General features: G+C 51.6%; 1 protein-coding gene across 10 annotated transcripts in view; it reads right to left on the bottom strand.

Moving 5' to 3' along the window:
- CLIP2 (CAP-Gly domain containing linker protein 2) overlaps nucleotides 1-27,277 on the bottom strand; it is a 115,066-nt gene that overhangs the window by 41,840 nt on the left and 45,949 nt on the right. For all 10 annotated transcript variants that reach the window (XM_045389722.3, XM_074034766.1, XM_074034769.1 and 7 more), the window contains 5 exons: nucleotides 22,044-22,600; nucleotides 7,490-7,614; nucleotides 4,885-5,098; nucleotides 4,029-4,226; nucleotides 2,062-2,165 (listed from right to left, as the gene is read on the bottom strand). In XM_045389722.3, the coding sequence (XP_045245657.2) occupies nucleotides 2,062-2,165; nucleotides 4,029-4,226; nucleotides 4,885-5,098; nucleotides 7,490-7,614; nucleotides 22,044-22,600 (1,198 nt within the window). The remainder of the gene's footprint in view (nucleotides 1-2,061; nucleotides 2,166-4,028; nucleotides 4,227-4,884; nucleotides 5,099-7,489; nucleotides 7,615-22,043; nucleotides 22,601-27,277) is intronic.

The following is a 27,277-nucleotide window of genomic DNA, read 5'->3' as shown; positions in this document are numbered from 1 at the left end:
CCTTTGCCTCCCGGGTTCAAGCGATTCTCCTGCCTCAGCTTCACAAGTAGCTGGGATTACAGGCATGCGCCACTGGGCATGCAACCTCAATACAAAATTTTTGTATTTTTAGTAGAGACGGGGTTTTGCCATGTTGGCCAGACTGGTCTCAAACTCCTGGCCTCAACTGATCCGCCCACTTCAGCCTCCCAAAGTGCTGGGATTACAGGCGTGAGCCTCCACGCTCAGCCGACAACGCTGTTTTCATCACTGCGGGGAACAGACACCTACCACAAGGAACAACCTGTGGGGAGGAAGGAAAGGAGAGGGGGAAAGTGGGCTCCCTTTGCTGTTGACCCCGTTCTCATCACAGGCCTCAACACTGGGGGCCAGAGGCCCAATCCCCACTCCCAGGACTGCCCCTGGATGTGGAATGTCCAGGCATCCAGGGCTGCCCTCAAGGAGACACACTCAGCCACACACCTGTCAAGACAGCCCAGGGAAGAGACACAGGTCCACTCCACCTTACAGCCACACATAGGAGCTCAAAGCTGGGCCAGGCATGGTGGCTCACACCCATAATCCCAAAACTTTGAGAGGCCCAGGCAGGCGGATCACCTGAGGTCGGGAGTTTGAGACCAGCCTGACCAACATGGAGAAACTCTGTCTCTACTAAAAATACAAAATTAGCCACGCATGGTGGTGCATGCCTGTAATCTCAGCTACTCAGGAGGCTGAGGCAGGAAAATCGCTTGAACCCAAGAGACAGAGGTTGCGGTGAGCCGAGATTGCGCCATTGCACTCCAGCCTGGGCAACAAGAGCAAAACTCTGTCTCAGAAAAAAAAAAACAAACAAAAAATCAAAGCTGCTCTTCCTAGGGCTTCCTAACAGCTCTCAGCATAGCAATGAGGAATGAGGCCCAGAGAGGGCAAGCGACCTGCCCAAGGCCACACAGCAAGCACAGGACAATGCAGAGACTTCCACCCAGGCCCCTTCTGAACACAACTCCATGATGCCTTCAAGATCTGTGTTTGTGACTGAGCACAGTGGCTCATGCCTGTAATCCCAGCTACTTAGGAGGCTGAGGCAGGAGAATCACTTGAACCTGGGAGGTGGAGATTGCAGTGAGCCGAGATCGCACCACTGCACTCCAGCCTGGGCAACAAGAGCAAGACTCCATCTAAAAGAAAGAAGGGAGGGAAGGAAGAAAGGGAGGGAGGGAGGGAGGGAGGGAAGGAAGGAGGAAGGAAACAAAAAACAAAAAAACCCAAAAACAAAAACCCCAGGACAGGAGCTGTGAGCTCCACCCACGGTCTCAGCCCTGGGTTGGGGAGGGGCGCACTGTGTGAACAGTGGAGGGGTGGGACATTTAACCTTCTTCCTGGCGCATGGCTCCCCAGGGACACCTGGTGTGATAACCAAACTCCCTTCCACCGCTGCCAGCTATTATCTTCTCAATATTCTGCTGGAGAGTGCAGGAACAGTGAACTCTATGCAATGAACAAATGTGGTGTTCCAAGGCCGGGTGCGACAGTTCATGCCTGCACTTTGGGAGGCCGAGGAGGGTGGATAGCCTGAGGTCAGGAGTTCGAGACCAGCCTGGCCAACGTGCCCAAACCCCATCTCTACAACAAATACAAAAATGAACCAGGTGTGGTGGGGGACGCCTGTGGTCCCAGCTACCCAGGAGGCTGAGGTGGGAGGATCGCTTCAACCCGGGAGGTCGAGCCTGCAGTGAGCTGTGATCGTGGCTCTATACTCCAGCCTGGTGAGACCCTGTTTCAAAAAAAGTTTAAATATGTGGTATCCCTCTGTGCCTGGCACCGTGCTGGGTGCTTTACTCCAGTTGTATGAAGAGTTCTCCCAACGGCCTGCAGAAGACAGGACCAGTACCTCACTTTACAGATGGGAAGACTGAGGCCCAAGAGCTCATGTCACCAGTCCAGGGTGACACAGCCAGGTGGTGGCAGGGGCAGGACTGGAACCTGGGTCTGCAGTTCCCAAACCTGCCCTCTTCCTCATCCTCCTTAAGGGGGATCAGGGAGAATGTCCTCCCAGGGTGAGGGTGGGCCAGCACGTACCTCCTCTCCTCCTCCAGCTGGTTGGACAGGTCCACCTTCTCCTTCCGCACGCTCTCCACCAGCAACCGGGCTCGCTGCAGCTTCTCCTCGGCTTCTGCAACATACTGAGCCCCCGAGGAAGGCCAAAATGGGGTCAGCATGCTCCGGGGTGTGGGGCCCAGGTTGGGGGTGTAGTGGCAGAGAGGCAAGGAGCCAGGCGTGGAACCCCCAGTCACCCCGACTTCCCTGCTGGCACCTGCCGGGCATGCACAGTGGGCCTAGGTGTGAAGGAAGGGACCCAGCAGGAAAAAGAGAGGCAGAGGCAAGACCCTCAGGCCCACCTGCCCTCAGTACCTGCCACCCACCCTCAACCCACAAGAGCCTAAGACCTGTTATCTTGCAAACCTGTTGTCTTGTCTGTGCCTCATCAAAGCACAGCCATGACCTTGGCCTTATTAATCCTGGCATCCAAGGAGGGGCAAGCCAGACCCCAGATGGCGACAGAGGCCCAGGAGAGAGCTCTCCCACGGGAGACAAACATCAGAGAAAAAACCAGACACAAGACAGCGGCAACCCCAAGGCCTGGGGCAGTGAGTCACTTCCCTGAAATACAACTCTAGAATCTGCTCAAAAGAATAATCTGAAATAGGCCGGGCGCGGTGGCTCACGCCTGTAATCCCAGCACTTTGGGAGGCCGAGGCGGGCGGATCACAAGGTCAGGAGATCGAGACCACGGTGAAACCCCGTCTCTACTAAAAATACAAAAAATTAGCCGGGCGCGGTTGTGGGCGCCTGTAGTCCCAGCTACTCGGGAGGCTGAGGCAGGAGAATGGCGTGAACCCGGGAGGCGGAGCTTGCAGTGAGCCGAGATCGCGCCACTGCACTCCAGCCTGGGCGACAGAGCGAGACTCCGTCTCAAAAAAACAAACAAACAAACAAACAGAATAATCTGAAATATAGACAGTCATACATTAAAAAATATATGTACTGCAGTGGTATGTAGAAAGAGTGAAAAACTGGCTGAGTGCGGTGGCTCATGCCTGTAATCCCAGTATTTTGGGAGGCCGAGGCGGGCAGATCACTTGAGGCCAGGAGTTCGAGATCAGCCTGGCCAACATGGTGAAACCCCGTCTCTACTAAAAATACAAAAATTAGATTAGCTGGGCCCGGTGGCACACACCTGTAGTCCCAGTTACTAAGGAGGCTGAGGCAGGAGAATTGCTTGAATCCAGGAGGCGGAGGGTGCAGTGATCCAAGATCGCGTTACTGCACTCCAGCCTGGGCGACAGAGTGAGACTTTGTCTCAAAAAAAGTGAAAAATTGGAAATAATCTAAAGAGCAGGGACTAGTCACATCAGATGTCATTAAGGACAAAGCCTGTGATAGATGGCAATGCAGACATCAAGATGGGGAAGAGGCGGGACACGTGGCTCATGCCTGTAAAAATTGCACTGCTTTGCAAGACCAAGGTAGGAGAGTCACTTGAGGTCAGGAGTTTCAGACAAGACTGGGCAACATAGCAAGACCCCATCTCCACAGAAAAATACAAAACTTAGCTGGGCATGGTGGCATTTGCCTGTAATCCCAGCTACTCAAGAAGCTGAGGCAGGAGAATCGCTTGAACCGAGGAGGTGGGGGTTGCAGGGAGCTGAGACTGCACCACTACACACCAGCCTGGGCGACACAGCGAGACTCCGTCAAAAAAAAAAAGAAAGAAAAAAAGAAAATAAATAATAAAAAAGCAAGATATACAAGCTTGTAGCCAGATTCTGAAAGTAGGTGTACGTTTCCTTATACATAGGCAGAAAAGACTGGAAGGAAATTCACCAGGTCACTGAGGCTTATGTGTGGAAAGCAGGGGATGGGTACTGCTTGTGTTATCTTCATATTTCTCTGCACCCACCCCATCCAGGGTCTCCGCTCTGAGTGGGTGAGACTCTATGAGACTGGCTGGAGAAGCTCCACCCCTAGCCCCACCTGCCACTCACCTGCTCATGCTGTGCCTTGAGCAGGGCGATCTCCTTCTCTACCTCGCAGATGTGGCTCGTGGCCTTGGCCACCTCGGCCCGTTCCAGGTCTCGTTCGGCCAGCAGCTGCTCAATGTGCTGCTGCTTCTCCTTCAGTGCCTCCTGCAAGGCTGTGGTGCCCGAGATCTTGCGGGCGTAGCGTGAAGAGGTCTCTGTGAGCTGCAGGAAGGTGTGCGTGCAGGTGGGTCTCAGGGATCTGAAGCACTGTGGGGCAGGCTCGCTCTGTCCAGCCTAACCTACAGCAACGCAGCAGGTGGGGGGCCCAAGTGCCTTGACTCCCAGGGTCCTGCTCTTCCTCTGCCAGTACTCTGACATCCTGGACCCTGCAGACTCACCCAGCGGGAAATCCTGATGTTTGAGATTCAGGAAATTCCCCATCTCAGAAGAGTCAGCTCCTGATAGCCAGAGCCTCTGACTTCCTCACTTTGGCCACTTTTTCCCAGGACAAGAGGAACCTCCAACCCTAGACTGGGTTTGGACAGAATGCCCTCTGCCCATAGCCACCGAGCAGCTTCCTCTTTTCCCTTCATCCAGGGTTTGATGCCAACCTTTCTGAACCCCTTGCCCTGCATCTGTATAACCCTCCTTAACTTCCAGAGAAAAGCTTAGGCTTCCAATAAATCAGTTATATAAAAATGACAATAAACATAAATGGCTCAATTTTCCCTATTAAAAGATATGCACTTTCTACTTTGTTCAAAAATCCCAAACTGGAACTAGAGTAAGTCAGGAGCAGATCAGAACACCTGGATCTCTGTACATCCTCACCCCTCCCAAACACACACCAGAGAATCCCCTTCTGCAGCCCCACCCTCACCAGGCCACTGCGGCTGGGCCGACCCCCCACGGAGGAGGCCACAGAGCTGACGGAGCTGATGGAGGAACTGCTGGGACTGTGGGTCAGTGCTGACACACCCATGGCCATACGCTTGGTCTTCTTGGCCTTGGCTGGGCTGGTAGACGGGAAGCCGATACGGATCACCTTGTGGATGGGCGCGAAGAGACCAAACTTGGGTGGGCACTGGAAGTACCTGTGGAAGCAGGAGAGACCCACGCTGCTGTCATGGCCCCAAAGCCTGGAGCCTCCCCTGCCTCTTCTGCCTCTTCAGAGCCCAGCAGAAAAAGAGAAAGACACCTCCTTGGGGTCCATGTGGAAAGACACTCCAAGGTGGAAATCTTCCAGATGGATAGATAGGACTCTCAGAAAAAGGATAGAGGTGAGTAGGGTCTGAGAGTCTCTGCAGCTGTGAACAGCCAACGAGGATACTCTTGGAAGTAGGAAATAATTACTGGGACCCACTTTGTGCCAGTCTTTTTAAATGAATGCTCATCTCCATCCCCCAAAGTTATCTACATTCACAAATGAGAAAATTTAGGTTCAGAGAGGTTAAATAACTTGCCCACAGTCACACAGCTGGTTACATAGCAAAGCTGAGACTGGTCCTCCAGTCTGCTGGGTTCCAAAGCCCACTAAGGTTGGCTCCCACGACTGTTCAGAGACCGCAGCCACAGCTACAGCCCCACTCTCAGGCTACCCTCAGACCACTCCCAGAATGAAGGAATCCCATCAGCTCTCTGCCCACAAAGTCCCTGTATGGAGAAGCAAAAGCTTGAAAGAGAAACCTTGGGGTGGCGTGGGGACTGCTGTCCAATCCACCCCTGAATTCTGAAAGCAAAAGTGAGTCAAGAGAAACATTCATCTTGCAAACAGGAAGGCAAAGCATTGTTATGGAAACCCCGGATTCCCGTCTTCTCTCAAGACCTCTCTGGTCACGGATTCCACACTGGACCACGAGAATTGGGCCCAACCAGTGTTTTTCTTTCGTTCGAAACAGGGTCTGGCTCTGTCACCCAGGCTGGAGTGCAGCGGTGCAATCATAGCTCACTGCAGCCTCAGCCTCCTGGGTTCATGCAATCCTCCCATCTCAGCCTCCCAGGTAGCTGAAACCACAGGCGTGTGCCACCATGCCCAGTTAATTTTTGTATCTTTTGTAGAGATGGGGTTTTGCTATGTTGTCCAGGCTAGTCTTTAACTGCTGGCTTCAAGTGATCCAGCCTCAGCCTCCCAAAGTGCTGGGATTACAGATGTGAGTCACCATGCCTGGCCCCCATTCAGCTTCTGATTCACCTTAAAACTGCCACCTTATCCTGCCTTTTCCCACCTCCAGGTCTTTGTTCATTCTGTGCTCTCAGCCCCTACCTAGCATAATCCCTCTCAAGCCTCTTCCAAAAGGAAACCCTACCTTCTTTCAAGGCCTGGCCCAAGCCTGGCTCTTCCCCTGTGCCATGGTGACCACTCTGCTCAGAGCAGTCACAGCCTCATCTCAACCACAGAATCCAGTCCAGGGACTGCACAGGGACTCAGGTAGCCTCACCTTAGTCCACACCTGTGACAGACATGGTCCACTTACCACATCACTCCTCCACCCACCATGAGCCCAGACACAGCCTCAGATCCTCCTAACCCAGCAACGCCAGCAATCAACTCCTTTTCATCAGAGATGGTATGAGACCTGGAACCCATCTGTGAGGCCTGCCTTTGGCCATATAGCGCTGGGCACTGTTTGATTATTTCATGTGTCATTCAGGGGACCCCAATGCCAGATGGCAGGGACTGCTGCCTTGCCCTTTTTTTTTTTTTTTTTTTTTGACAGTCTTGCTCTGTTGCCCAGGCTGGAATGCAATGGCGTGATCTCAGCTCACTGCAACCTCCGCCTCCCAGGTTCCAGCAATTCTCATGCCTCAGCCTCCCAAGTAGCTGGGACTACAGGTGCACGCCACCATGCCATGCCTGGCTAATTTTTTTGAGACAGAGTCTCGCTCTGTCACCCAGGCTGGAGTGCAGTGGTGTGATCGTGGCTTACTGCAACCTACTCCTCCCCCATTCAAGCGATTCTCATGCCTCAGCCACCCAAGTAGCTGGGATTACAGGTGTGTGCCACCACACCCAGCTAATTTTTTGTATTTTTAGTAGAGACAGGGTTTCACCATGTTGGCCAGGCTGGTCTCGAACACCTGATCTCAAGTGATCCACCTGCCTCGGCCTCCCAAAGGGCTAGGATTACAGGCATGACCCACCATGCCTGGCCTCCCTCTCCTTTTTGAGGGCTCCCACCCCACTTAGCCATGAGTGACACGAAGAAGAGAACACGGGGACAGATACTCTTGGCGCTTGCCTGTGACTGTGCGACCTTGAACAATGACCTCTCTGGCCTCCATACTCTCATCTGTAAAATGGGATGATAATCCCACTATCCAGCTTAGTGGGCTGTTGGGAAAGAGGGAAGGGGAAAGGACTTATATTATGGTGTCTGACACTACATGCTGGACACTAGCTTCCTCCAATGTCCCATCTCCATCCCCTGCACCCACTCTGGGGAGAGGAACCCCCTCCCATGCTCCCCAGAAGAAGCCCACCATACCTGGTGCCCGCCACCGCCCCATCATTCTTCCCAAGGGGCTCGTCCAGCTCCACGCCACACCACTCGCCCTTGGCAAAGTCTGTCTCCCCCACGTACCGCACCACACCAGTCTTCGTCCCGCCGACCTGTCAGCACACAGGGAGACTCAGGTCTAGAGGATGCAGTGGCACAGGCAGAGACGGCAGGGGCAACCAGCCCAGGCTTATCCCATCCATCCCTTCCAGCATGCAGAGGACACAGGAGCCAGGAATGGGGAGGGAGAGACACCCAAGGATGATTGAGAGGGAGACAGGTTAACCAGTGCCTCCCAGGGTTGACCCAGGCAAGAGCATAGGCTTTGAAGACAGACACACACACCTGCATTCAAACTCTATCACTTAGAAGCTATGTGTGCCTAGGCAGGTTACCTAACCTCTCTGAGCCTCAGCATCTTCATCTGTAAAAGGGTTTTCAGGGCTGGCCATGGTGGCTCACGCCTGTAATCCCAGCACTTTGGGAGGCCAAGGTTGGCAGATCACCTGAGGTCAGGAGTTCAAGACCAGCCTGGCCAACAGGGTGAAACCCTGTCTCTACTAAAAATACAAAAATTAGCCAGGCCTGGTGGTGGGCACCTATAATCCCAGCTACTTGGGAGGCTGAGGCAGGAGAATCGCTTGAACCTGGGTGGCGGAGGTTGTGGTGAGCCGAGACTGCGCCAGTGCACTCCACCTGGGCAACAGAGTGAGACTCTGCCTCAAAAAAAAAAAAAATAAATAAAATAAATAAAATAAAAAGGTTTTCATGAGAATTAAGCACTGTATATATGGTGTCTAGCATATACTAGAGTTTCAATAAATGGTAACCCTAAAAGTAGTTTCTCTTTTTCTTTCCTTCTTTTTTTTTGAGATAGGATCTTGCTCTGTTGCTCGGGCTGGAGTGCAGTGGTACAATTATAGCTCACTGCAGCCTCAAACTTTTGGGCTTAAGCAATCCTCCCACCTCAGCCTCCTGAGTAGCTGGGACTATAAGTGTGTGCCACCATACCCAGCTAAAATTTTAAAAAATTTTTTGTAGACACAGGATCTTCCTATGTTGCCCAGGCTGGTCTCAAATTTCTGGCCTCAAGTGATCCTCCTGCCTCAGCCTCCAGAGTAGCTGGGACAATAGGTATGTGCCACTATACCCAACTAAGTTTTAAAAATTTTTTTGTAGACACAGGGTCTTGATATGTTGCCCGAACTGGTCTCAAACTTCAGGCTTCAAGCAATCCTCCTGCCTCAGCCTCCCAAATGGCTAAAAGGCTGGGATTTATAGGGGTGAATCACCACACCAGGTCCATATCTAAATTTTTTTTTTTTTTTGAGACAGCATTGATTCTCCTGCCTCGGCCTCCTGAGTAGCTGGGACTACAGGTGCGTGCCACCACGCCCAGCTGATTGTTGTATTCCATATCTAAATTTTGATCTGACTCCAGGTTTGCAGTACTATGACGAAGTGGATAGTACTCATAGATGAGGATGATGTATTGCAGTTACTTTTCCTTTCCAGAAAAATTTTTTCCCTGTAAATAACTATCTTTGATGATTGTCTGCCTAGTGGTTTTTGTTTGTTTGTTTTTTAAGACAGAGTCTCACTCTGTCACCCAGGCTGGAGTGCAGTGGCACGATCCTGGCTCATTGCAACCTCCACCTCCCAGGTTCAAGTGATTCTCCTGCCTCAGCCTCCTGATTAGCAGAGACTACAGGCATGCGCCACCATGCCCAGCTAATTTTTTAGTATATTAAGTAAAGATGGGGTTTCACCATGTTGGCCAGGCTGGTCTCAAACTCCTGACCTCAAGTGATTCACCTGCCTTGGCCTCCCAAAGTGTTGGGATTACAGGTGTGAGCCACCGCACCTGGCCTGTCTGCCTAGTTTTAATAGTCTCAATGCTAATTCAACCCCAACTCTTTCAACAGTCTAAATCTCCTGCCAAGATGCTCAGAGGCATTGGGAATTCTATCAAGTTCTTTCTGAAGATGTCTCTCCCAGAGCCATGGGACCCACTCCGGGTTGGGCTGGCTGCTGGCCTCTCTGGAGTGTGGCCACTGGCCTGGAGTCTCCCGTCACTGTGACCCTGACAACCGCCTCACCTCTGTCCTGGGCTTGGTCCTGTTTTCTGGATTTCCTGCCTCTTCTTTCTTAGTTTACTACTTATTTTATTTTGTTTATTTATTTTGAGACGGAGTCTCGCTCTGTTGCCCAGGCTGGAGCGCAATGGCGTGATCTCCGCTCACTGAAACCTCCGCCTCCCGGGTTCAAGCAATTCTCCAGCCTTAGCCTCCAGAGTAGCTGGGATTATAGGCATTTGTCACCATGCCCAGCTAATTTTTGTATTTTTAGTAGAGACGGGGTTTCGCCATGTTGGCCAGGCTGGTCTTGCACTTCTGACCTTAGGTGATCTGCCCTCCTTGGCCTCCCAAAGTGCTGGGATTAAGGTGTGAGCCACCACGTCCGGCCAGTTTGCTACTTATTTTAGTAGAGAACATCTTCCCACAGCTTTCTAAGAAAAGGTGCATGAGGAGGTACATTTTTGAGTTTCTATGTCTGAAAATGTTTTATTCTTTATTCTTTTTTGTTTTTTTTGAGACTGGAATGCAGTAGCATGATCTCAGTTCACCACAACCTTGGCCTCCTGGGCAAGCGATCCTCCCACTTCAGCCTCCCATGTAGCTGGGACTACAGATGCAGGCCACCATACCTGGCTTTTTTTTTTTTTTTTTTTTTTTTTTTTTTTTGTAGAGATGGGGTTTCTTCACGTTGCCCAGGCTGGTCTCAAACTCCTGGGCTCAAGCAATCCAGTTGCCTCAGCCTCCCAAAGTGCTTGTCTCAGATTACAGGCGTGAGCCACCGTGCCTGGCCAAAATATTTTATTCTATCTCATTCTTTTCTTTTCTCCTTCTCTCCTTCCTTCCTTCCTCTCTCTCTCTCTCTCTCTTTCTTTCTTTCTTCTCCTTCCTCCCTCTCTCTCTCTTTCTTTTTTTGACAGGCTCTCTCTTTGTCACCCATGCTGGAGTGCAGTGGTGCAATCATGGCTCACTGCAACCTGGAACTCCTGGGTTCAAGTGATCCTCCCGCCTTGGCCTCCCAAGTACTTGGCATCTCCAAGTGCTCAGCACTTGGCATCCCAAGTGCTGAGATTAGAGCACACACCACGAGACCTAGCTAATTTTTAACATTTTCTGGTAGAGATGAGGTCTCACAATGTTGCCCAGCCTGGTCTTGAACTCTTGGCCTCAAACAATCTTCCTTCCTCAGCCTCCCAGAGTGCTGGAATTACAGGCATGACCCACTGTGCCTGGCTCACTCTTTTTTTTTTTTTTTTTTTTAATGGAGGTGTAAATTCACATAATGTAAAATTTACCTTTTTTTTTTTTTGAGACGGAGTCTTGCTCTGTCGCCCAGGCTGGAGTGCAGTGGCCGGATCTCAGCTCACTGCAAGCTCCGCCTCCCAGCTTTACGCCATTCTCCTGCCTCAACCTCCCGAGTAGCTAGGACTACAGGCGCCTGCCACCACGCCCGGCTAGTTTTTTGTATTTTTTTAGTAGAGACGGGGTTTCACTGTGTTAGCCAGGATAGTCTCGATCTCCTGACCTTGTGATCTGCCCGTCTCAGCCTCCCAAAGTGCTGGGATTACAGGCTTGAGCCACCACGCCCGGCCAATATTTACCATTTTAACCATCTTAAAACATACAGGGCCAAACATGGTGGCTCATGCCTGTAATCCTAGTGTTTTGGGAAGCTGGGGCAGGAGGATCACTTGAGGCCAGGACTTTGAGACCGGCCTGAGCAATATAGTGGGACTTCCATCTCTACAAAAAATAAAATAAAATACAACAATAAAAAATAAATATACAGGCCAGGAACAGTGGCTCAAACCTGTAATCCCAGCACTTTGGGAGGCCAAGGTGGATGGATCATCTGAGCTCAGAAATTTGAGACCAGCCTGGACAACATGGTGAAACCCCATCTCTACTCAAAATACAAAAATTAGCTGGGCTTGGTGGCGGGCGCCTATAATCCCAGCTACTCGGGAGGCAGAGACATGAGAATTGCTTGAACCTAGGAGGCGGAGGTTGCAGTGAGCTGAGATTGCGCCATTGCACTCTAGCCTGGGTGACAGAGCGAGACTCCATCTCAAAAAATAATAAAAATAAAAACATAATTCAGTAGCTTTGAGTATATTCACTACCATCACCACCGTCTAATACCAGAACCATCATCCCAAAGAGAAGCTCCATACCCAGGAGAAATCACTGTCTATTCCATCTTTCTGGCAGCCCCTGAAAACCCTTAGTCTATTTCTAGCCTGTCTCTACAGATTTGCCTGTTATGGACACTTCATAGAAATGGAATCACACAGCCGGGTGCAGTGGCTCATGCCTGTAATGCCAGCACTTTGGGAGGCCGATGCAGGTGGATCACTTGAGGTCAGGAGCTAGAGACCAGCATGGCTAACATGGGGAAACACCGTCTCTACTAAAAATACGAAAAATTAGCCGGGCGTGGTGGTGCACGCTTGTAATCCCAGGTACTCGGGAGGCTGAGACAGGAGAACCTGGGAGGCAGAGGTTACAGTGAGCCGAGATCGTGCCACTGCACTCCAGCCTGGATGACAGAGTGAGACTTCGTCTAAAGAAAAAAAAAGAAAAGAAATAGAATCACACAATATGTGGCCATTTGTGTCTGGCTTTTTTCACTTAGCATCGTGTCTTCAAGGTCCAATCATATTGCAGCAGGCATCATTACCCCATTCTCTTCATGGCCAAATCATATTCCATGGTATGGGCAGAACACATTGTGCTTGTCCATTCATCTGTTGATGGACAATGAGGGTTGTTTCTACTTTTTGGCTATTATGAATAATGTGGCTACAAATACTCTTGTACAAGTTTTTTTTATTTTTTTATTTTTTTGTACAGACGGAGTTTCACCATGTTGCTCAGGCTGGTCTCGAACTCCTGAGCTCAAGCGATCTGCCTGCCTTGGCCTCGCAAAGCACTGGGATTACAGGCATGAACCACTGCGCCTGACCTACTTACACAAGTTTTTGTGTGAACATGTGTTTTGAATTCTCTTGCTACCCTCATTCTTTTTTTAAGACACAGGGTCTCAATATGTTGCCTAGGCTGATCTCAAATTCCTGGGCTCAAGGGATCCTCCCATCTCAGCCTCCCAACACACTGGGATTACAGGCATGAGCCACGTCACCCAGCCACAAAGAGGTGCTTTGATGTAAGCCTTTTTCCATCCGCTGTCCGGGCTCCCTTTCAATCAAGAAACACCCTTATCAATCTGGGGAATTTTCTTGAATTAATTATTTGATTTTCTCCCCTCCTTTTTCGACATTCCCCTTTTCTGTAAACAGGTTCTCTAATGTTCTCTGTTGGCTCCTGTTCTTTTTTTTTTTTTTTGAGATGGAGTCACTCTGTTCCCTGGGCTGGAGTGCAGTGGCATGATCTCGACTCACTGTAATCTCTGCCTCCCAATTCTACTGCCTCAGCCTCCCGAGTAGCTGGGATTATAGGCGGCCGCCACCACACCCGGTTAATTTTTGTATTTTTAGTAGAGATGTGGTTTCACCATGTTGGCCAGGCTGGTCTCGAACTCCTGACCTTGTGATACACCCACCTTGGCCTCCCAAAGTGCTGGGATTACAGGTGTGAGCCCCCGCCCCCGGCCTGTTTCCTTTCTGTTCTAGTTCCTGAAATATTTTCTTAACTTTATCTTTTAACACTTCCGTGCAGTTTCTTATTTCTGTGATATTTTTCATTCCCCAGAGCTTTTTGTTCACTGAATATTTATACATACATGAATATTCATGAGCATGAATATTCATACTCACATATTCAGTGGCAGTTTTGTTCATATTTAATGGCTGTATCACCTTCTCTTATTTCTCAGAGGACCAGCTGTTTTCTCCAGAGAAGTTTCCTGTAATCTTCACTGTGGAGGGAGTAGCTGTGGCCGTCAGGGCTCGGGGAGCCACGTAGGGTTAGGGGGCACTTAGAATACACATGTTCGGCCGGGTGCGGTGACTCACGCCTGTAATCCTAACACTTTGGGTGGCTGAGGTGGGCAGATCATGAGGTCAGGAGATCGAGACCATCCTGGCTAACATGGTGAAACCCCATCTCTACTAAACATACAAAAAATTAGCCAGGCGTGGTGGGCGCCTGTAATCCCAGCTACTCGGGAGGCTGAGGCAGGAGAATGGTGTGAACCCGGGAGGTGGAGCTTGCAGTGAGTAGAAAGTGCGCCACTGCACTCCAGCCTGGGCGACAGAGCAAGACTCCGTCCCCCCAAAAAAAAAAAAATTACACATGTTCACTTCATCCTCCTTTTTCAGTCCCTCCTGCCTGGGATCCTTCTACCCAATAATTCTCTATGATCTTCTCAGGGGGACCAAGTGTCCATACCAGACATCAGCTAGAGGAACAGTCACCAGGCAACGCAGGGACAGGGACGGGGTGGGGGATCTAAGGTGTTTTTGTTTTTGTTTTTAGAGGTAGGGTCTCCTTCTGTCACCCAGGCTGGAGTGCAGTGCTGCATTCATGGCTCACTGCAGCCTCAAACTTCTGGGCTCAAACGGTCCTCCCTCCTCAGCCTCCTGAGTAGTTGGGACTGCAGGCATGCGACGCCACACCTGAATAATTTTATTTTTTATTTTTTTAGAGACAGGGTCTCACTCTGTTGCCCAGGCTGGTCTGGAACTGCTGGGGTCAAGCAATCCTCCCACTTCAGCCTCCCACAGTGCTTGGATTACAAGTGTGAGCCACTGTGCATGGCCAGTCTTCTTCTTCTTCTTCTTTTTTTTTTTTTTTTGAGACAGTCTCACTCTGTTTCCCAGGCTGGAGTGCAGCAGTGTGATCTCAGTTCACTGCAACCTCTGCCTCCCGGGTTCAAGAGATTGTCCTGACTCAGCTACCCAAGGAGCTTGAATTACAGGCGCCCGCCACCACACCTGGCTAACTTTGGTATTTTTAGTAGAGATGGAGTTTCACCATGTTGGCCAGGCCGGTCTCGAACTCCTGGCCTCAAGTGATTAGCCCACCCTGGCCTCTCAATGTGCTGGGATTATAGGTGTGAGCCACTGTGCCCAGCTGAATCTAAAGACTTTTAAACCAATTCTGTTCCTGGCCCCAATGGCAGCCTCATTTCTAGAGGCCAATATGTGGCCAGTTACTGAACATCCAGGGTTTCTGGATGGACACTGATTGCTTCTCCTCTTTCCCCGCCACTAGCTCTTTTTAAAAAAAGTTTCTCTTCATAGCTGGGTGTGGTGGCTCACACCTGTAATCCCAACACTTTGGGAGACCAAGGCAGGAGAATTACTTGAGTCCAGGAGTTCAAGACCAGCCTGGGCAACACAGCAAGACCCCCCTCTCTAAAAAAATTAAGAAACTAGCTGGGTGTGGTGGCACACACTTGTAGTCCCAACTACTCAGGAGGCTGAGTTGGGAGGAACGCTGGAACCCAGAAGTTTGAGGGTGCAGTGAGCTAGGATCATGCCACTGCACTCCAGCCTGAACAACACAGCAAGAAGCCATCTCAAAAAAAGAAAAACCCCAAACATCTCTTCAGTGTTGTTCTAGTGCAAATTCAGGAGGGATTGAAAATAAATGTGTATATTTATTTACCATGTTTATCTGAACCTAAATATTTTTTCTTCCCCCCGCCCCCCCCCCCTTTCTTTTTTTCTTGAGACAGAGTCTCATTCTTTTTTTTTTTTTTTTTTTTTGAGACGGAGTCTGGCTCTGTCACCCAGGCTGGAGTGCAGTGGCGCGATCTCGGCTCACTGCAAGCTCCGCCTCCCGGGTTTACGCCATTCTCCTGCCTCAGCCTCCCGAGTAGCTGGGACTACAGGCGCCCGCCACCTCGCCCGGCTAGTTTTTTTTTTGTATTTTTTAGTAGAGACGGGGTTTCAGTGTGTTAGCCAGGATGGTCTCGATCTCCTGACCTCGTGATCCGCCCGTCTCGGCCTCCCAAAGTGCTGGGATTACAGGCTTGAGCCACCGCGCCCGGCCGAGACAGAGTCTCATTCTTATTGCCCAGGCTGGAGTGCAATGGCAGGATCCCAGTTCACTGTAACTTTCGCCTCCTGGGTTCAAGCGATTCTCCTGCCTCAGCCTCCTGAGTAGCTGGGATTATAGGCGCCCGCCACCACGCCTGGCTAATTTTTGTACTTTTAGCAGAGACGGGGTTTCCCCATGTTGGCCAGGCTGGTCTCGAACCCCTGACCTCAGGTGATTGACCCACTTCAGCCTCCCAAAATGCTGGGATTATAGGTGTGAGTCACCGTGCCTGGCCTATGACTTTCTAAAATGTTAATTTCATTTTACTGCTGGACTCACTGTAATACCAGCACTTTGGGAGGCTGAGGTGGGTGGATCACTTGAGGCCAGGAGTTCAAGACCATCCTGGCAACATGAAGAAACTCTGTCTCACTAAAAAATACAAAAATTAGCCAGGTGGGTGGTGCACGCTTGTAATCCTAACTACTTGGGAGGATGAGGCATGAGAATCGCTTGAACTTGGGAGGTAGAGGTTGCAGTGAGTCAAGATCGTGCCACTGCACTCCACTCTGGGTGACAGAGCCAGACTCTGTCTAAAAAAAAATTTTTTTTAATAATAATTTACAAAAAATATTAAATAATAATTTAATAATTAACAATAAATAAAATGTTAATTTCTCTTGACACCCCAAGTATGCCTCAAGTGTGCCTAAGTAAATCCAGCTCCCCAATTAGAACTAGCTCCTGTCCCACCATCTCCTAGGGCCAACTACGTGCGCCTGGCACATGAAAGACAAGAATTCCAAATCTGACATTTCCATGAGACGGGCACTGTTACCACATTCATGGAAGAAGAGACTGAAGTTCAGAGTAGTCAGGGAGTGAAAGCCAGGTGGATCTCTTCTTACTACACTCTGTGGCCTTCTCAATCTCAGCTGGGCTTGATTCCAGACCGGACCCCACCTTCCTTTGTCTCCTTCTTGGGTAGGGCTCTGGTGTCTCTGCCACTGAGGCCTGTCTGTGAGTCTAGGTTGGTTCTCTCTGGTCTCTGGCCTTCAGGTGGGGTTACTTTCTCAGCCCCTTCTCTCTGGCACCAGGTTTCTGCCACTCTGTCTACACAATGAGTCTTGGATCCTGCTTCTCTGTAATTCCAACCTGGAATGTCCTTTCTCTTCCCTAGCCTAAATCCTAAACTAGGCTGGGCTCGGTGGCTCATGCCTGTAATCCCAGCACTCTGGGAGGCTGAGGCAGGAGGATTGCTTGAGGCTGGGAATTTGAGGCCAGCCTGAGGAACATAGCAAGACCCCCATCTCTACAAAAAATTTAAAAAATTAAAAAATTAGGCAGGCATGGTGGTGCACGTCTGTAGTCCCAGATTCTCAGGAGGCTGAGGCAGGAGGATCACTTGAGCCTAAGAGTTTGAGGCTGCAGTGAGCTATGACTGCACCACTGCACTCCATCCTGGGTGACAGAGCGAGACCTTGTCTCAAAAAAAAAAGTGCTAGGCACAGTGTCTAGTGTGAGGTATGTACCTAGAAAGCAATGTGTCAACCATAGGATGCAATCTACTTAAAGATTGAGAAGTCAAGGTCAAGGTAGCCCAGCCCCCTTGCTGCTGCCAACCCTGCAGACAGGCCAGGTCTTAGCAGACACTTCTAGAGCAGTGGCAGTGTCCACCTCGTGCCCCTCTCTTGCACACCACACCCTGAGATGGTCAGAAGCTCCCACACCCTGCAGGGAGAGCAGGTACAGGGGGAATGCCAGGCAGGATCAAACTGGCCTCAAACCTGCTGCTCCCCAATCCAGCGAGCAATCTAGGCTGGTCGGTAACCCCCAGAGCCTCCACTTCCCGCCCTAGCAGAGTCACAGGCCCATGCCCAGGGCACTCCCACGATATTAGTCAGACTGTGCACAGCCATAGCTCCTTGCAGACTATGACACATTCTCACATCCACCAGTTCTCTCTCTCCTTTTTTTTTTGAGACAGCATCTCACTCTGTTGCCCTGGCTGGAGTGCAGTGGTCTGATCATGGCTCACTGCAGGCTTGACTCCCTAAGCTCAAGTGATCCTCCCATCTCAGCCTCCCTAGTAGCTGGGAGCATACGCATACACTGCCATACCTGGCTTTTTTTTTTTTTTTTTTTTTTTTTTTTGTATTTTTAGTAGAGACAGGGTCTTGCTACATTGCCCAGGCTGGTTTCCAACTCCTGACCTTGACTGATCTGCCTGTCTTGGCCTCCCAAAGTGCTGAGATTACAGGCGTGAGCCACCGTGCCCGGCTGCCATCAGCTCTCTTAATGCTCCCCAAAAAAGCATAGAACAAAACAAGAGTGCTGGGCCATGGCCATTTTGCTGAACGGACACATGGCAAGTGAATCAATGAATGAATGAGGATGGGGCTCTATAAGTGACTTGTCCAATAACACAGACCCAGGCCTGATTTCCCTGCTGTGTCCACCCCCAGCAGGTGCCCTCAGACCCCGGAGATCCTGAAGGACAGGTCAGGGAGACTAAGCCGTTTGCCCGGGTCCTGTTGGCTGGGTTTGGCGTTCCTGAGAACCACAAGAGGAAGAGCAGAGTGACAGTCCCAAAACAAGTTCTTTGGACAGGATGGTGCAGGGGGCCAGGAGTCCAGCCTCCTTCCTGGGCACTGCTGTTCCTGCTCCAGTCTGGTCTTTTTTTTTTTTTTTTTTTTTTGAGATGGAGTCTTGCTGTGTTGCCCAGGCTGGAATGCAGTTGCACCCTCTCGGCTTACTGCAACCTCCACCTCTCAAGTTCAAGTGATTCTCCTGCCTCAACCTCCTGAGTAGCTAGGATTACAGGTGCCCGTCCCCATGTATTTTTTAGTAGAGATGGGGTTTCCCCATGTTGCCCAGGCTGGTCTCAAACTCCTGACCTCAGGTGATCTGCCTACCTTGGCCTCCCAAAGTGCTGGGATTACAGGTGTGAGCCACCACGCCCGGCCCCTGCTCCACTCTTGCCCCCTCCGATCCCATCCCCACCAAGCAGCAGGTGCGATGTCCTTAACCCAGGAATCCGTCACGTGGCTGCAGCTTCCACCGCTACCTCGACTCTTATAGCAAAGACCCAGCTCCATCCCAGACTCCTGGCCCTGTGGGGTCACCCAGGTCAGCCTCTGGGCTGTGATCTTTCCCTGGCTTCCCCCACTGACCACTCAGCCTCCCTGCTCTTTTCAGTTTTTTTTTTTTTCTAGTCTCGCTCTGTCACCCAGGCTGGAGTGCAATGGCACTATCTCGGCTCGCTGCAATCTCCACCTCCTAGGTTCAAGCGATTCTCCTGCCTCAGCCTCTCGAGTAGCTCAGGCTACAGGCACCCACCACCACACCCGGCTAATTTTTGTATTTTTAGTAGAGAGGGGGTTTCACCGTAATGGTGAGGATGGTCTCAAACTCCTGGCCTCAGGTGATCTACCTGCCTCGGCCTCCCAAAGTGCTGGGATTACAGGTGTGAACCATCGCGCCGGGCCTCTTCTCACAGTTTCTCTAGTCTCTCAGCCCACGGGTCTCTGCCTGGCATGATGTTCTGGCCCCACATCACTAGGCCGATGCCAGGCCATTCCCTAAGTTCTGCCCTCACACCATTCCTCGGGGCAATGTCCCCACCAGGCCAGGCTCTGAGAGCACCACGGGACACTTGGCAGACTCTATAAGGAGACACTAATATCTGTGGTCACTGGCCTCGTGGTCTGTCTCCTGTAAGCTGGAGATGGCTGGAGGGCAGGGACCACATCTGGCCACGCTCACCACCAGGTCACCCAGGGGAAGTTCTGTCCAGGGGAACCAGGCTAGCAAAGGCGTGGTCCCAGGTGTGGTGGCATGGGCCTGTAGTCCCAGCTTCTTGGGAGGCTGAGGCAGGAGGATTGCTTGAGACCAAGTTTGAGGCTGCCGTGAGCTATGACTGCACCACTGCACCCCATCCTGGGCAACAGAACAAGACCCTGTTTAAAAAAAAAAAAAAAAAAAAAAAAAGCAGAGCCCTCACCCTGGCCAGGGCAGAGAGGGACACAGCTCAGTGGGCAGGCACTTGTCACTTCAGACAAGTTATTAAACTTTCCTGAGGCTGGGCGCGGTGGCTCACTCCTGTAATCCCACCACTTTGGGAGGCCGAGATGGGCAGGTCAAGAGATCAAGACCATCCTGGCCAACATGGTGAAACCCCACCTCTACTAAAAATATAAACAATTAGCTGGGCATGGTGGCATGTGCCTGTAGTCCTAGCTACTCGCGAGGCTGAGGCAGGAGGATTGCTTGAACCTGGGAGGCAGAGGTTGCAGTGAGCCGAGATTGCGCCACTGCGCTCCAGCCTGGCGACAGAGCAAAACTAGAAAACAAAACAAAACAAAACAAAACAAAAAAACTTCCCTGAGCCTCAGTTTCCCCATCCATAAAGTAAGGATGATAAAACCACATCACAGCACTGGCTTGAGGATTCAACAGGGCCATGGGTGTAAACATCTCCTCTCATACCCCTGCCCACAACCCCAAAGGCTCTTTCCAGAAACCTCCAGGAGAAACCTTTGCCAGGTTCTCAGAGCAGGGGGGGAGGACCCTAGGCAGTAATACTCTTTGGGGGTCCCTGCTCTGGGTCCCCAGACCCCCTGCCCTTCTCCACTAGGCTTTGGAGCTCCAAGCCTGTGCTCCCCACCTTGGGTTGGAATGACTTCCCACCTTCCCCCAGGAAGCTTTGCAGAATGGACACAGGGACCCCTGCCCCACCGACAGCTCCTCATACCCCAGGCCCAGAAGGCCCCATCAGGGACTTCCTTGTACCCTGTGAGTCTCTTCCCAATGCTGTGGTCCCAGGCGTAGGGTTAGCCCAAGGCCACCACAGCCTGGTTGGATAGGAAAACACAGCCCTGTCCCGTCCACCTGACCACCACCAACCCAGGTCACTGCTGTATTCATACTCTAGAAGACTTGGGGGTCACTGACCCCTTTCCAACCTGGCCCTAACAGCTGGGACTAGTGGAGAAGAGGCGCCCCTGGCAGGAAGCTGTCAGCTCCAGCGACCCAATTCTCTCAACTTCAACGACACTGATCACTCGGGTTGTAGCTGATAAGGTGTCTGCACCTCCTGGCCCTGGGCAAGGGGTTATTACCATTATTATTATTATTGCGTTTTTGAGACAGAGTCTCATTCTATCACCCAGGCTGGAGTGCAGTGGTGTGATCTCAGCTCACTGCAATCTCTCCCTCCTGGGTTCGAGTGATTCTCCCGCCTCAGCTTCCCAAGTAGCTGGGATTACAGGCATGGGCCACCATGCCCAGCTAATTTTTGCGTGTGCACTATAGGCACACGCCATCACAGCTGGCTAATGTTTGTATTTTTAGTAGAGGTGGTGTTTCGCCATGTTGGCTAGGCTGGTCTCAAAATCCTGACCTCAGGTGATCTGCCCGCCTTGGCCTCCCAAAGTGCTGGGATTACAGGTGTGAGCCACCATGCCTGGCCTTATTATTATTATTATTATTGAAACAGAGTCTGGCTCTGTCACCCAGGCTAGAGTGTAGTGGCACCACCTTGGCTCACTGCAACCTCTAACTCCCAGGATCAAGCCATCCTCCCACCACAGCCTCCTGAGTAGCTGGGAGTACAGGGCCATGCTAATATTTTTTGTATTTTTTTGTAAAGACAGGGTCTCACTATGTTGCCTAGACTGGTCTTGAACTACTGGGCTCAAGTATTCCTCCCACCTCAGCCTCCCAAAGTGCTAGGATTACAAGCATGAATCACTGTGCCTGGCCAGGACCAGGGGTCTTGAGAACATCCAGTTCCCAGCCTTTTCCAGTACATGCCTGGCACGTGCATGTGGATGAGTTGGATCAGTAGATAATATCAATAATGGCCAAAATGTATGTGGTACGTAGTATTAGGCACTGTCTAAAATGAGTGATACATTTTAATGCATCTCCAACTACGACTGAAGTATGATTAAAATTCCCATTTTGGTGGGGCACGGTGGCTCACACCTGTAATCCCAGCACTTTGGGAGGCCAAGGTGGGTGGATCACCTGAGGTCGGGAGTTCGAGACCAGCGTGGTCAACATGGTGAAACCCCGTCTCTACTAAAATACAAAAATTAGCTGGGCATGGTGGCCCATGCCTGTAATCCCAGCTACTTGAGAGGCTGAGGCAGGAGAATCGCTTGAACCCGGGAGGTGGAGGTTGCAGCCGGCTGAAATCATGCCACTGCACTCCAGCCTGGATGACAAGAGCAAAACTCCATCTCAAAAAAAAAAAAAAAAAAAAAAATCCCATTTTACCGATAGAAAGAGTGAGGCCCAGAAAGTTTAAGACACTTGCCCAGGGTCACACAGCAACAGTCTCCTGTCTTGTCACTCTGTATGGTCCTGATGAGGAATGGGTATCCCAGGCTGGACCCTGTCTGAGACCCCTTTGAGTCCCCACCCTGCCCAGCCCGGGGGGGCCAGCTCGGCCAAGTGAGGCGGAGCAGGGGAGGGAAGGGAGGCTGGGCCCAGAGCCCAGTACTGCCGGCACTCACCAGCACACGGTCTCCCAGGCGCAGGTCCTTGTCGCCCCGCTTCACAGAGCCGCTGTCGGAAAGGTTGGAGCCCGACTCGTTGCCCGTCTTCACGGAGCTGTTGAGGACGCTCTCCCGCAGGGGGATGACGCGGCTGGTCAGCGGGGGTGTGGCCGTGCCCGAATGCAATGACAGGTTCTGGGCAGTCAGTGACTCCACGGAGTGGGCATCACTCCCCGAGCCCTCGGCCGTGGGCTGCCGGGTCAGCTTGGAGGGCCGCGTGAAGATACCCTGGAGGGCCGGGCACTCGAAGTAGCGCACGCCGCCCACCGCGCCATCGTTCTTGCCCACCGGGTCGTCCAGCACCACGCCGGCCCACTGGCCCGGTGCGAACTGCGTCTCGCCCAGGTACTGCACCACGCCTGGCTTCACGCCATTCACCCACACCCGCTCGCCCACCACAAAGTCCCCCAGGAAGTCATCCCCCACTTCCGCCGCCTTGGGGCCCGGCTTCTCGGGGGCAGCAGCTGCGGCCGGGGAGGAGGAGGGTCCGGATGACTGCTTGTGCAGCGGGGAGCCTGCAGAGAAGGAGAGGGAGAGGGAAAGAGGTGGCTGTTAGGGCTGGCGTGGAACTGGCCCCTGGGTGGCCCCAGGTGCACAGAGTCTAGGGTTGGGAAGTGGCTGATTTGTATTTTTGGGTAGAGACGGAGTTTCACCATGTCGGCCAGGCTGGTCTCAAACTCCTGACCTCAAGTAATCCGCCTGCCTTGGCTTCCCAAAGTGCTGGGATTATAGGCATGAGGCACCACACCTAACCCTTATTTATTTGTTTTTTGAGACAGGGTCTTGCTCTGTCACTTAGACTAGAGTGCATTGGCGAGATCATGGCTCACTGCAGCCTTGACTTCCTGGGCTCCAGCGATGCTCCCACCTTAGCCTCCTGAGTAGCTGAAATCACAGACACCTGCCACTACACTGGGCTAATTTTTGTATTTTTTGTAGAGATGAGGTCTTGCCATGGAAACCAAGGCAGGAATGGTTGGCTGTGTGGTCTTGGGCCGGTCCTCCTCAGGTCTCCCCCTACTCCTCCAGCCCTCCAGAGTGTCCCCAGGAAAGTATGCCCTCAGAAGCAATGTTTCCAGGCTGGGCGCGGTGCCTCACGCCTGAAATCCCAGCACTTCGGGAGGCCGAGGCAGGCAGATCACCTGAGATCAGGAGTTCCAGACCAGCCTGACCAATATGGTGAAACCCCGTCTCTACTAAAAATAAAATAATTAGCCGGGTGTGGCCAGGCGTGGTAGCTCAAGCCTGTAATCCCAGCACTTTGGGAGGCTGAGGCGGGCAGATCACGAGGTCAGGAGATCGAGACCATCCTGGCTAACACGGTGAAACCCCGTCTCCACTAAAAAAAATACAAAAAAACTAGCCAAGCGAGGTGGCAGGCGCCTGTAGTCCCAGCTACTCGGGAGGCTGAGGCAGGAGAATGGCATAAACCCGGGAGTCGGAGCTTGCAGTGAGCCGCGATCCGGCCACCGCACTCCAGCCTGGGCGACAGAGCTAGACTCCGTCTCAAAAAAAAAAAAAAAAAAAAAAAAAAAAAAAATTAGCCGTGTGTGGTGTCGGGCGCCTGTAATCCCAGCTACTCAGGAGGCTGAGGTGGGAGGATGACTTGAACCTGGGAGGTGGAGGTTGCAGTGAGCTGAAATCATACCACTTTACTCCAGCCTGGGGGAAAGAGAAAGACTTCATCTCAAAAACAAAAACAAAAACACAAAAGCAAAACAAACACAGAAGCAAGGGCTTTCCACTTCTCAAGGGAACTGTAAGTCCCGGGCCAGGGATGAACCCATTCTCAAAGATTATAAGCCACCTCCCCGGCCGGGCGCGGTGGCTCAAGCCTGTAATCCCAGCACTTTGGGAGGCCGAGACGGGCGGATCACGAGGTTAGGAGATCGAGACCATCCTGGCTAACACAGTGAAACCCCGTCTCTACTAAAAAATACAAAAAAACTAGCCGGGCGAGGTGGCGGGCGCCTGTAGTCCCAGCTACTCGGGAGGCTGAGGCAGGAGAATGGCCTGAACCCGGGAGGCGGAGCTTGCAGTGAGCTGAGATCCGGCCACTGCACTCCAGCCAGGGGGACAGAGCGAGACTCCGTCTCAAAAAAAAAAAAAAAAAAAAAAAAAAAAAAAAGCCACCTGCCCACCGGGTGGGCTCAGGCCCTCAGCTGTTGACCTGAGACCCCCTGTGGCCCCATGTGTGACCCAGATGTTGTGCAAGTGGTCCCCGAGACCCCCATCCTCGCCCTCAGACAGTTACAGGGCACACAAAAGGCTCCCAGCCTATTTTCTAATAGAGGGACACAGCCACAGACTTCTTGCATAAAGATGTCCCCTTCTGTCTCTCTTGGGACAGAAAAGAAAACCCTCCTGACTCTCTCCTGGGCACCCCCCTCTCTCCCCTCCCCAAGCTGCAGCCCAGCCTAAGGCCTCAGGGTCCACAGACCCACGAAGGTGGAAAGGTGGCTAGGTTTGGTGGCTCACGCCTGTAATCCCAGCATTTTGGGAGGCTGAGGCAGGCGTATCACCTGAAGTCAGGAGCTCAAGACCAGCCTGGCCAACATGGTGAAACTCCATCTCTACTGAAAATACAAAAAAATTAGCAGAACGTAGTGGTGGGTGCCTATAATCCCAGCTACTCAGGAGGCTAAGACAGGAGAATCGCCTGAACCCGGGAGGCAGAGGTTGCAGTGAGCTGAGACAGCACCACTGACTCCAGCCTGGGTGACAAAGTGAGACTCCATCTCAAAAACACAAACAAACAAAACAAAACAAACAAAAAACAACCATAGTAATCACAGGCTTGCATGAGGCTCCGTGCTAAGAGCTTAAGATACGATAGCTCATCTGATCCCCAACTGCCCCCATTTCACAGATGAGAAAACTGAGGCTCAGAGATACAAGGTGCTTCACCTGAGCTCCCAGACAATAGGCAGCAGAGCTGATTTGGTTTGGCTGTGTCCCCACCCAAATCTCATCTTGAATTGAAGCTCCCATAATTCCCACGTTTTGGGAGGTACACAGTGGGAGCTGAATGAATCACGGGGGTGGTTTTCCCATACTGTTGTCGTGGTAGTGAATAAGTCTCACAAGATCTGGTGATTTTATAAGAGGTCTCCCCTTCCACTTGGCTCTCATTCTCTCTCGTCTGCTGCCATGTAAGACGTGCCTTTTGCCTTCTGCCACTATTGTGAGGCCTCCCCGGCCACATGGAACTGTGAGTCCATTAAACTTCTTTTTCTTTATAAATTACCCAGTCTCGTGCCAAGCACAGTGGCTCATGCCTATAATCCCAGCACTTTGGGGGGCAGATCACTTGAGGTCAGGAGTTTGAGACCAGCCTGGCCAACATGGGGAAACCCCGTCTCTACTGAAAATACAAAAATTAGGCTGGGCGCGGTGGCTCAAGCCTGTAATCCCAGCACTTTGGGAGGCCAAGACGGGCGGATCACGAGGTCAGGAGATCGAGACCATCCTGGCTAACACAGTGAAACCCCGTCTCTACTAAAAAATACAAAAAACTAGCCGGGCGAGGTGGCGGGCACCTGTAGTCCCAGCTACTCGGGAGGCTGAGGCAGGAGAATGGCGTAAATCCGGGAGGCGGAGCTTGCAGTGAGCCGAGATCCGGCCACTGCACTCCAGCCTGGGCGACAGAGCGAGACTCCACCTCAAAAAAAAAAAAAAAAAAAAAATTAGCCAAGAGTGGTGGCATATGCCTGTAGTCCCAGCTACTTGGGAGGCTGAGGCACGAGAATAGCTTGAACCCAGGAGGCAGAAGTTACAGTGAGCAGAGATGGCACCACTGCACTCCAGCCTGGGTGATAGAGCAAGACCCTATCTCAAGAAAAGAAATGAAAAGAAAAGAAAAGAAAAGAAAAGAGAAAGAAAATAAAATAATCCAGGCACAGTGGCTTACAACTGTAATCCCAGCACTTTGGGAGGTCGAGGCAGGCAGATCACTTGAGTCCAGGAGTTCAAGACCAGCCTCGGCAACATAGCAAGATTCCCATCTCTTAAAAATAAATAAATAAATAAATAAATAAAATAAACTGGGTGCAGTGGTACAGCCTCTAATCCCAGCTACTTGGGAAGCTGAGACGGGAGGATGACTTGACCCCAGGAGGTCAAGACCAGTGTGGGCAACATAGCAAGACCCTGTCTCTATAAAAAACAAATATAATATATAACAAAAAAAATAATTAAAATAGCATCTACATTTATGAAGTGCCAACTGCATGTTCCTCAATGGACAGAGCACTTTTTTTTTTTTTTTTTGAGTCGGAGTCTCGCTCTGTTGCCCAGGCTGGAGTACACTGGTGCAATCTCAGCTCACTCCAACCTCCGCTCCCCGAGTTCAAGTGATTCTCCTGCCTCAGCTTCTTAAGTAGCTGGGATTACAGGCATGCACCACCATGCCGGGCTATTCATTATAAGAACACATCATATTTTTACCTTGCAGATTTGGAAACAGGGTAAGGTCATCCAGGCCGAGTAGGACACCCAGCTGGTCTGGCTTCAGAACCCTCCCTCTTTTGTTTTTTTGAGACAGAGTCTCACTCTGTTGCCCAGGCTGGAGTCCCCAGGTTGGAGTGCAATGGCGCAATCTCTGCTCACCACAACCTTCGCCTCCCAGGTTCAAGAAATTCTCATGCCTCAGCCTCCTGTGTAGCCAGGATTATAGGTGTGCGCCAGCACGCCAGGCTATTTTTTTTTTTTTTGGAGATGGGGTTTTGCCATGTTGGCCAGGCTGGTCTCAAACTCCTGGCCTCAAGTGATCCTCCTACCTTGGCTTCCCACAGTGCTGGGATTATAGGTGTTGTGAGCTACCATGCCGAGCCAGAACCATTCGTCTTGACCACACGCACAGTGGGTGCCTGGCAGGCGCCAGCTCCTACCCCATATCCATTTCTAGGGCACTTTCCTATGCAGACAGAGAGCTCTGTGACCTCTGCTAACTGAACAGAACCGCTGTAGCCCAGCTAAGATCTGTTTCTACCCGCCCTCCGTGCTTAGAGCCCAGAGAAGGGTCCCTAGGTGGAAGGTGACCCAGCATGGCTATTCTTGGTGAGAAGCTGCCTGCTCAGCTGTCCTTGTCCCCAGCTGTCCCGGCCCAGGCGGACCCTCAGGTAATCTCTCCCCAACTCCCTCCCCTCCCAGGGGTCACAGGCCCAGGGTCCAGCTGTTTCAACAGCTGCAAA

Source organism: Macaca fascicularis, chromosome 3 (assembly GCF_037993035.2).
Source record: "Macaca fascicularis isolate 582-1 chromosome 3, T2T-MFA8v1.1".
Taxonomy (NCBI): domain Eukaryota; kingdom Metazoa; phylum Chordata; class Mammalia; order Primates; family Cercopithecidae; genus Macaca; species Macaca fascicularis.
Note: the sequence above shows the minus strand (reverse complement) of the source record. Positions and strands in the feature narration are given on the sequence as shown.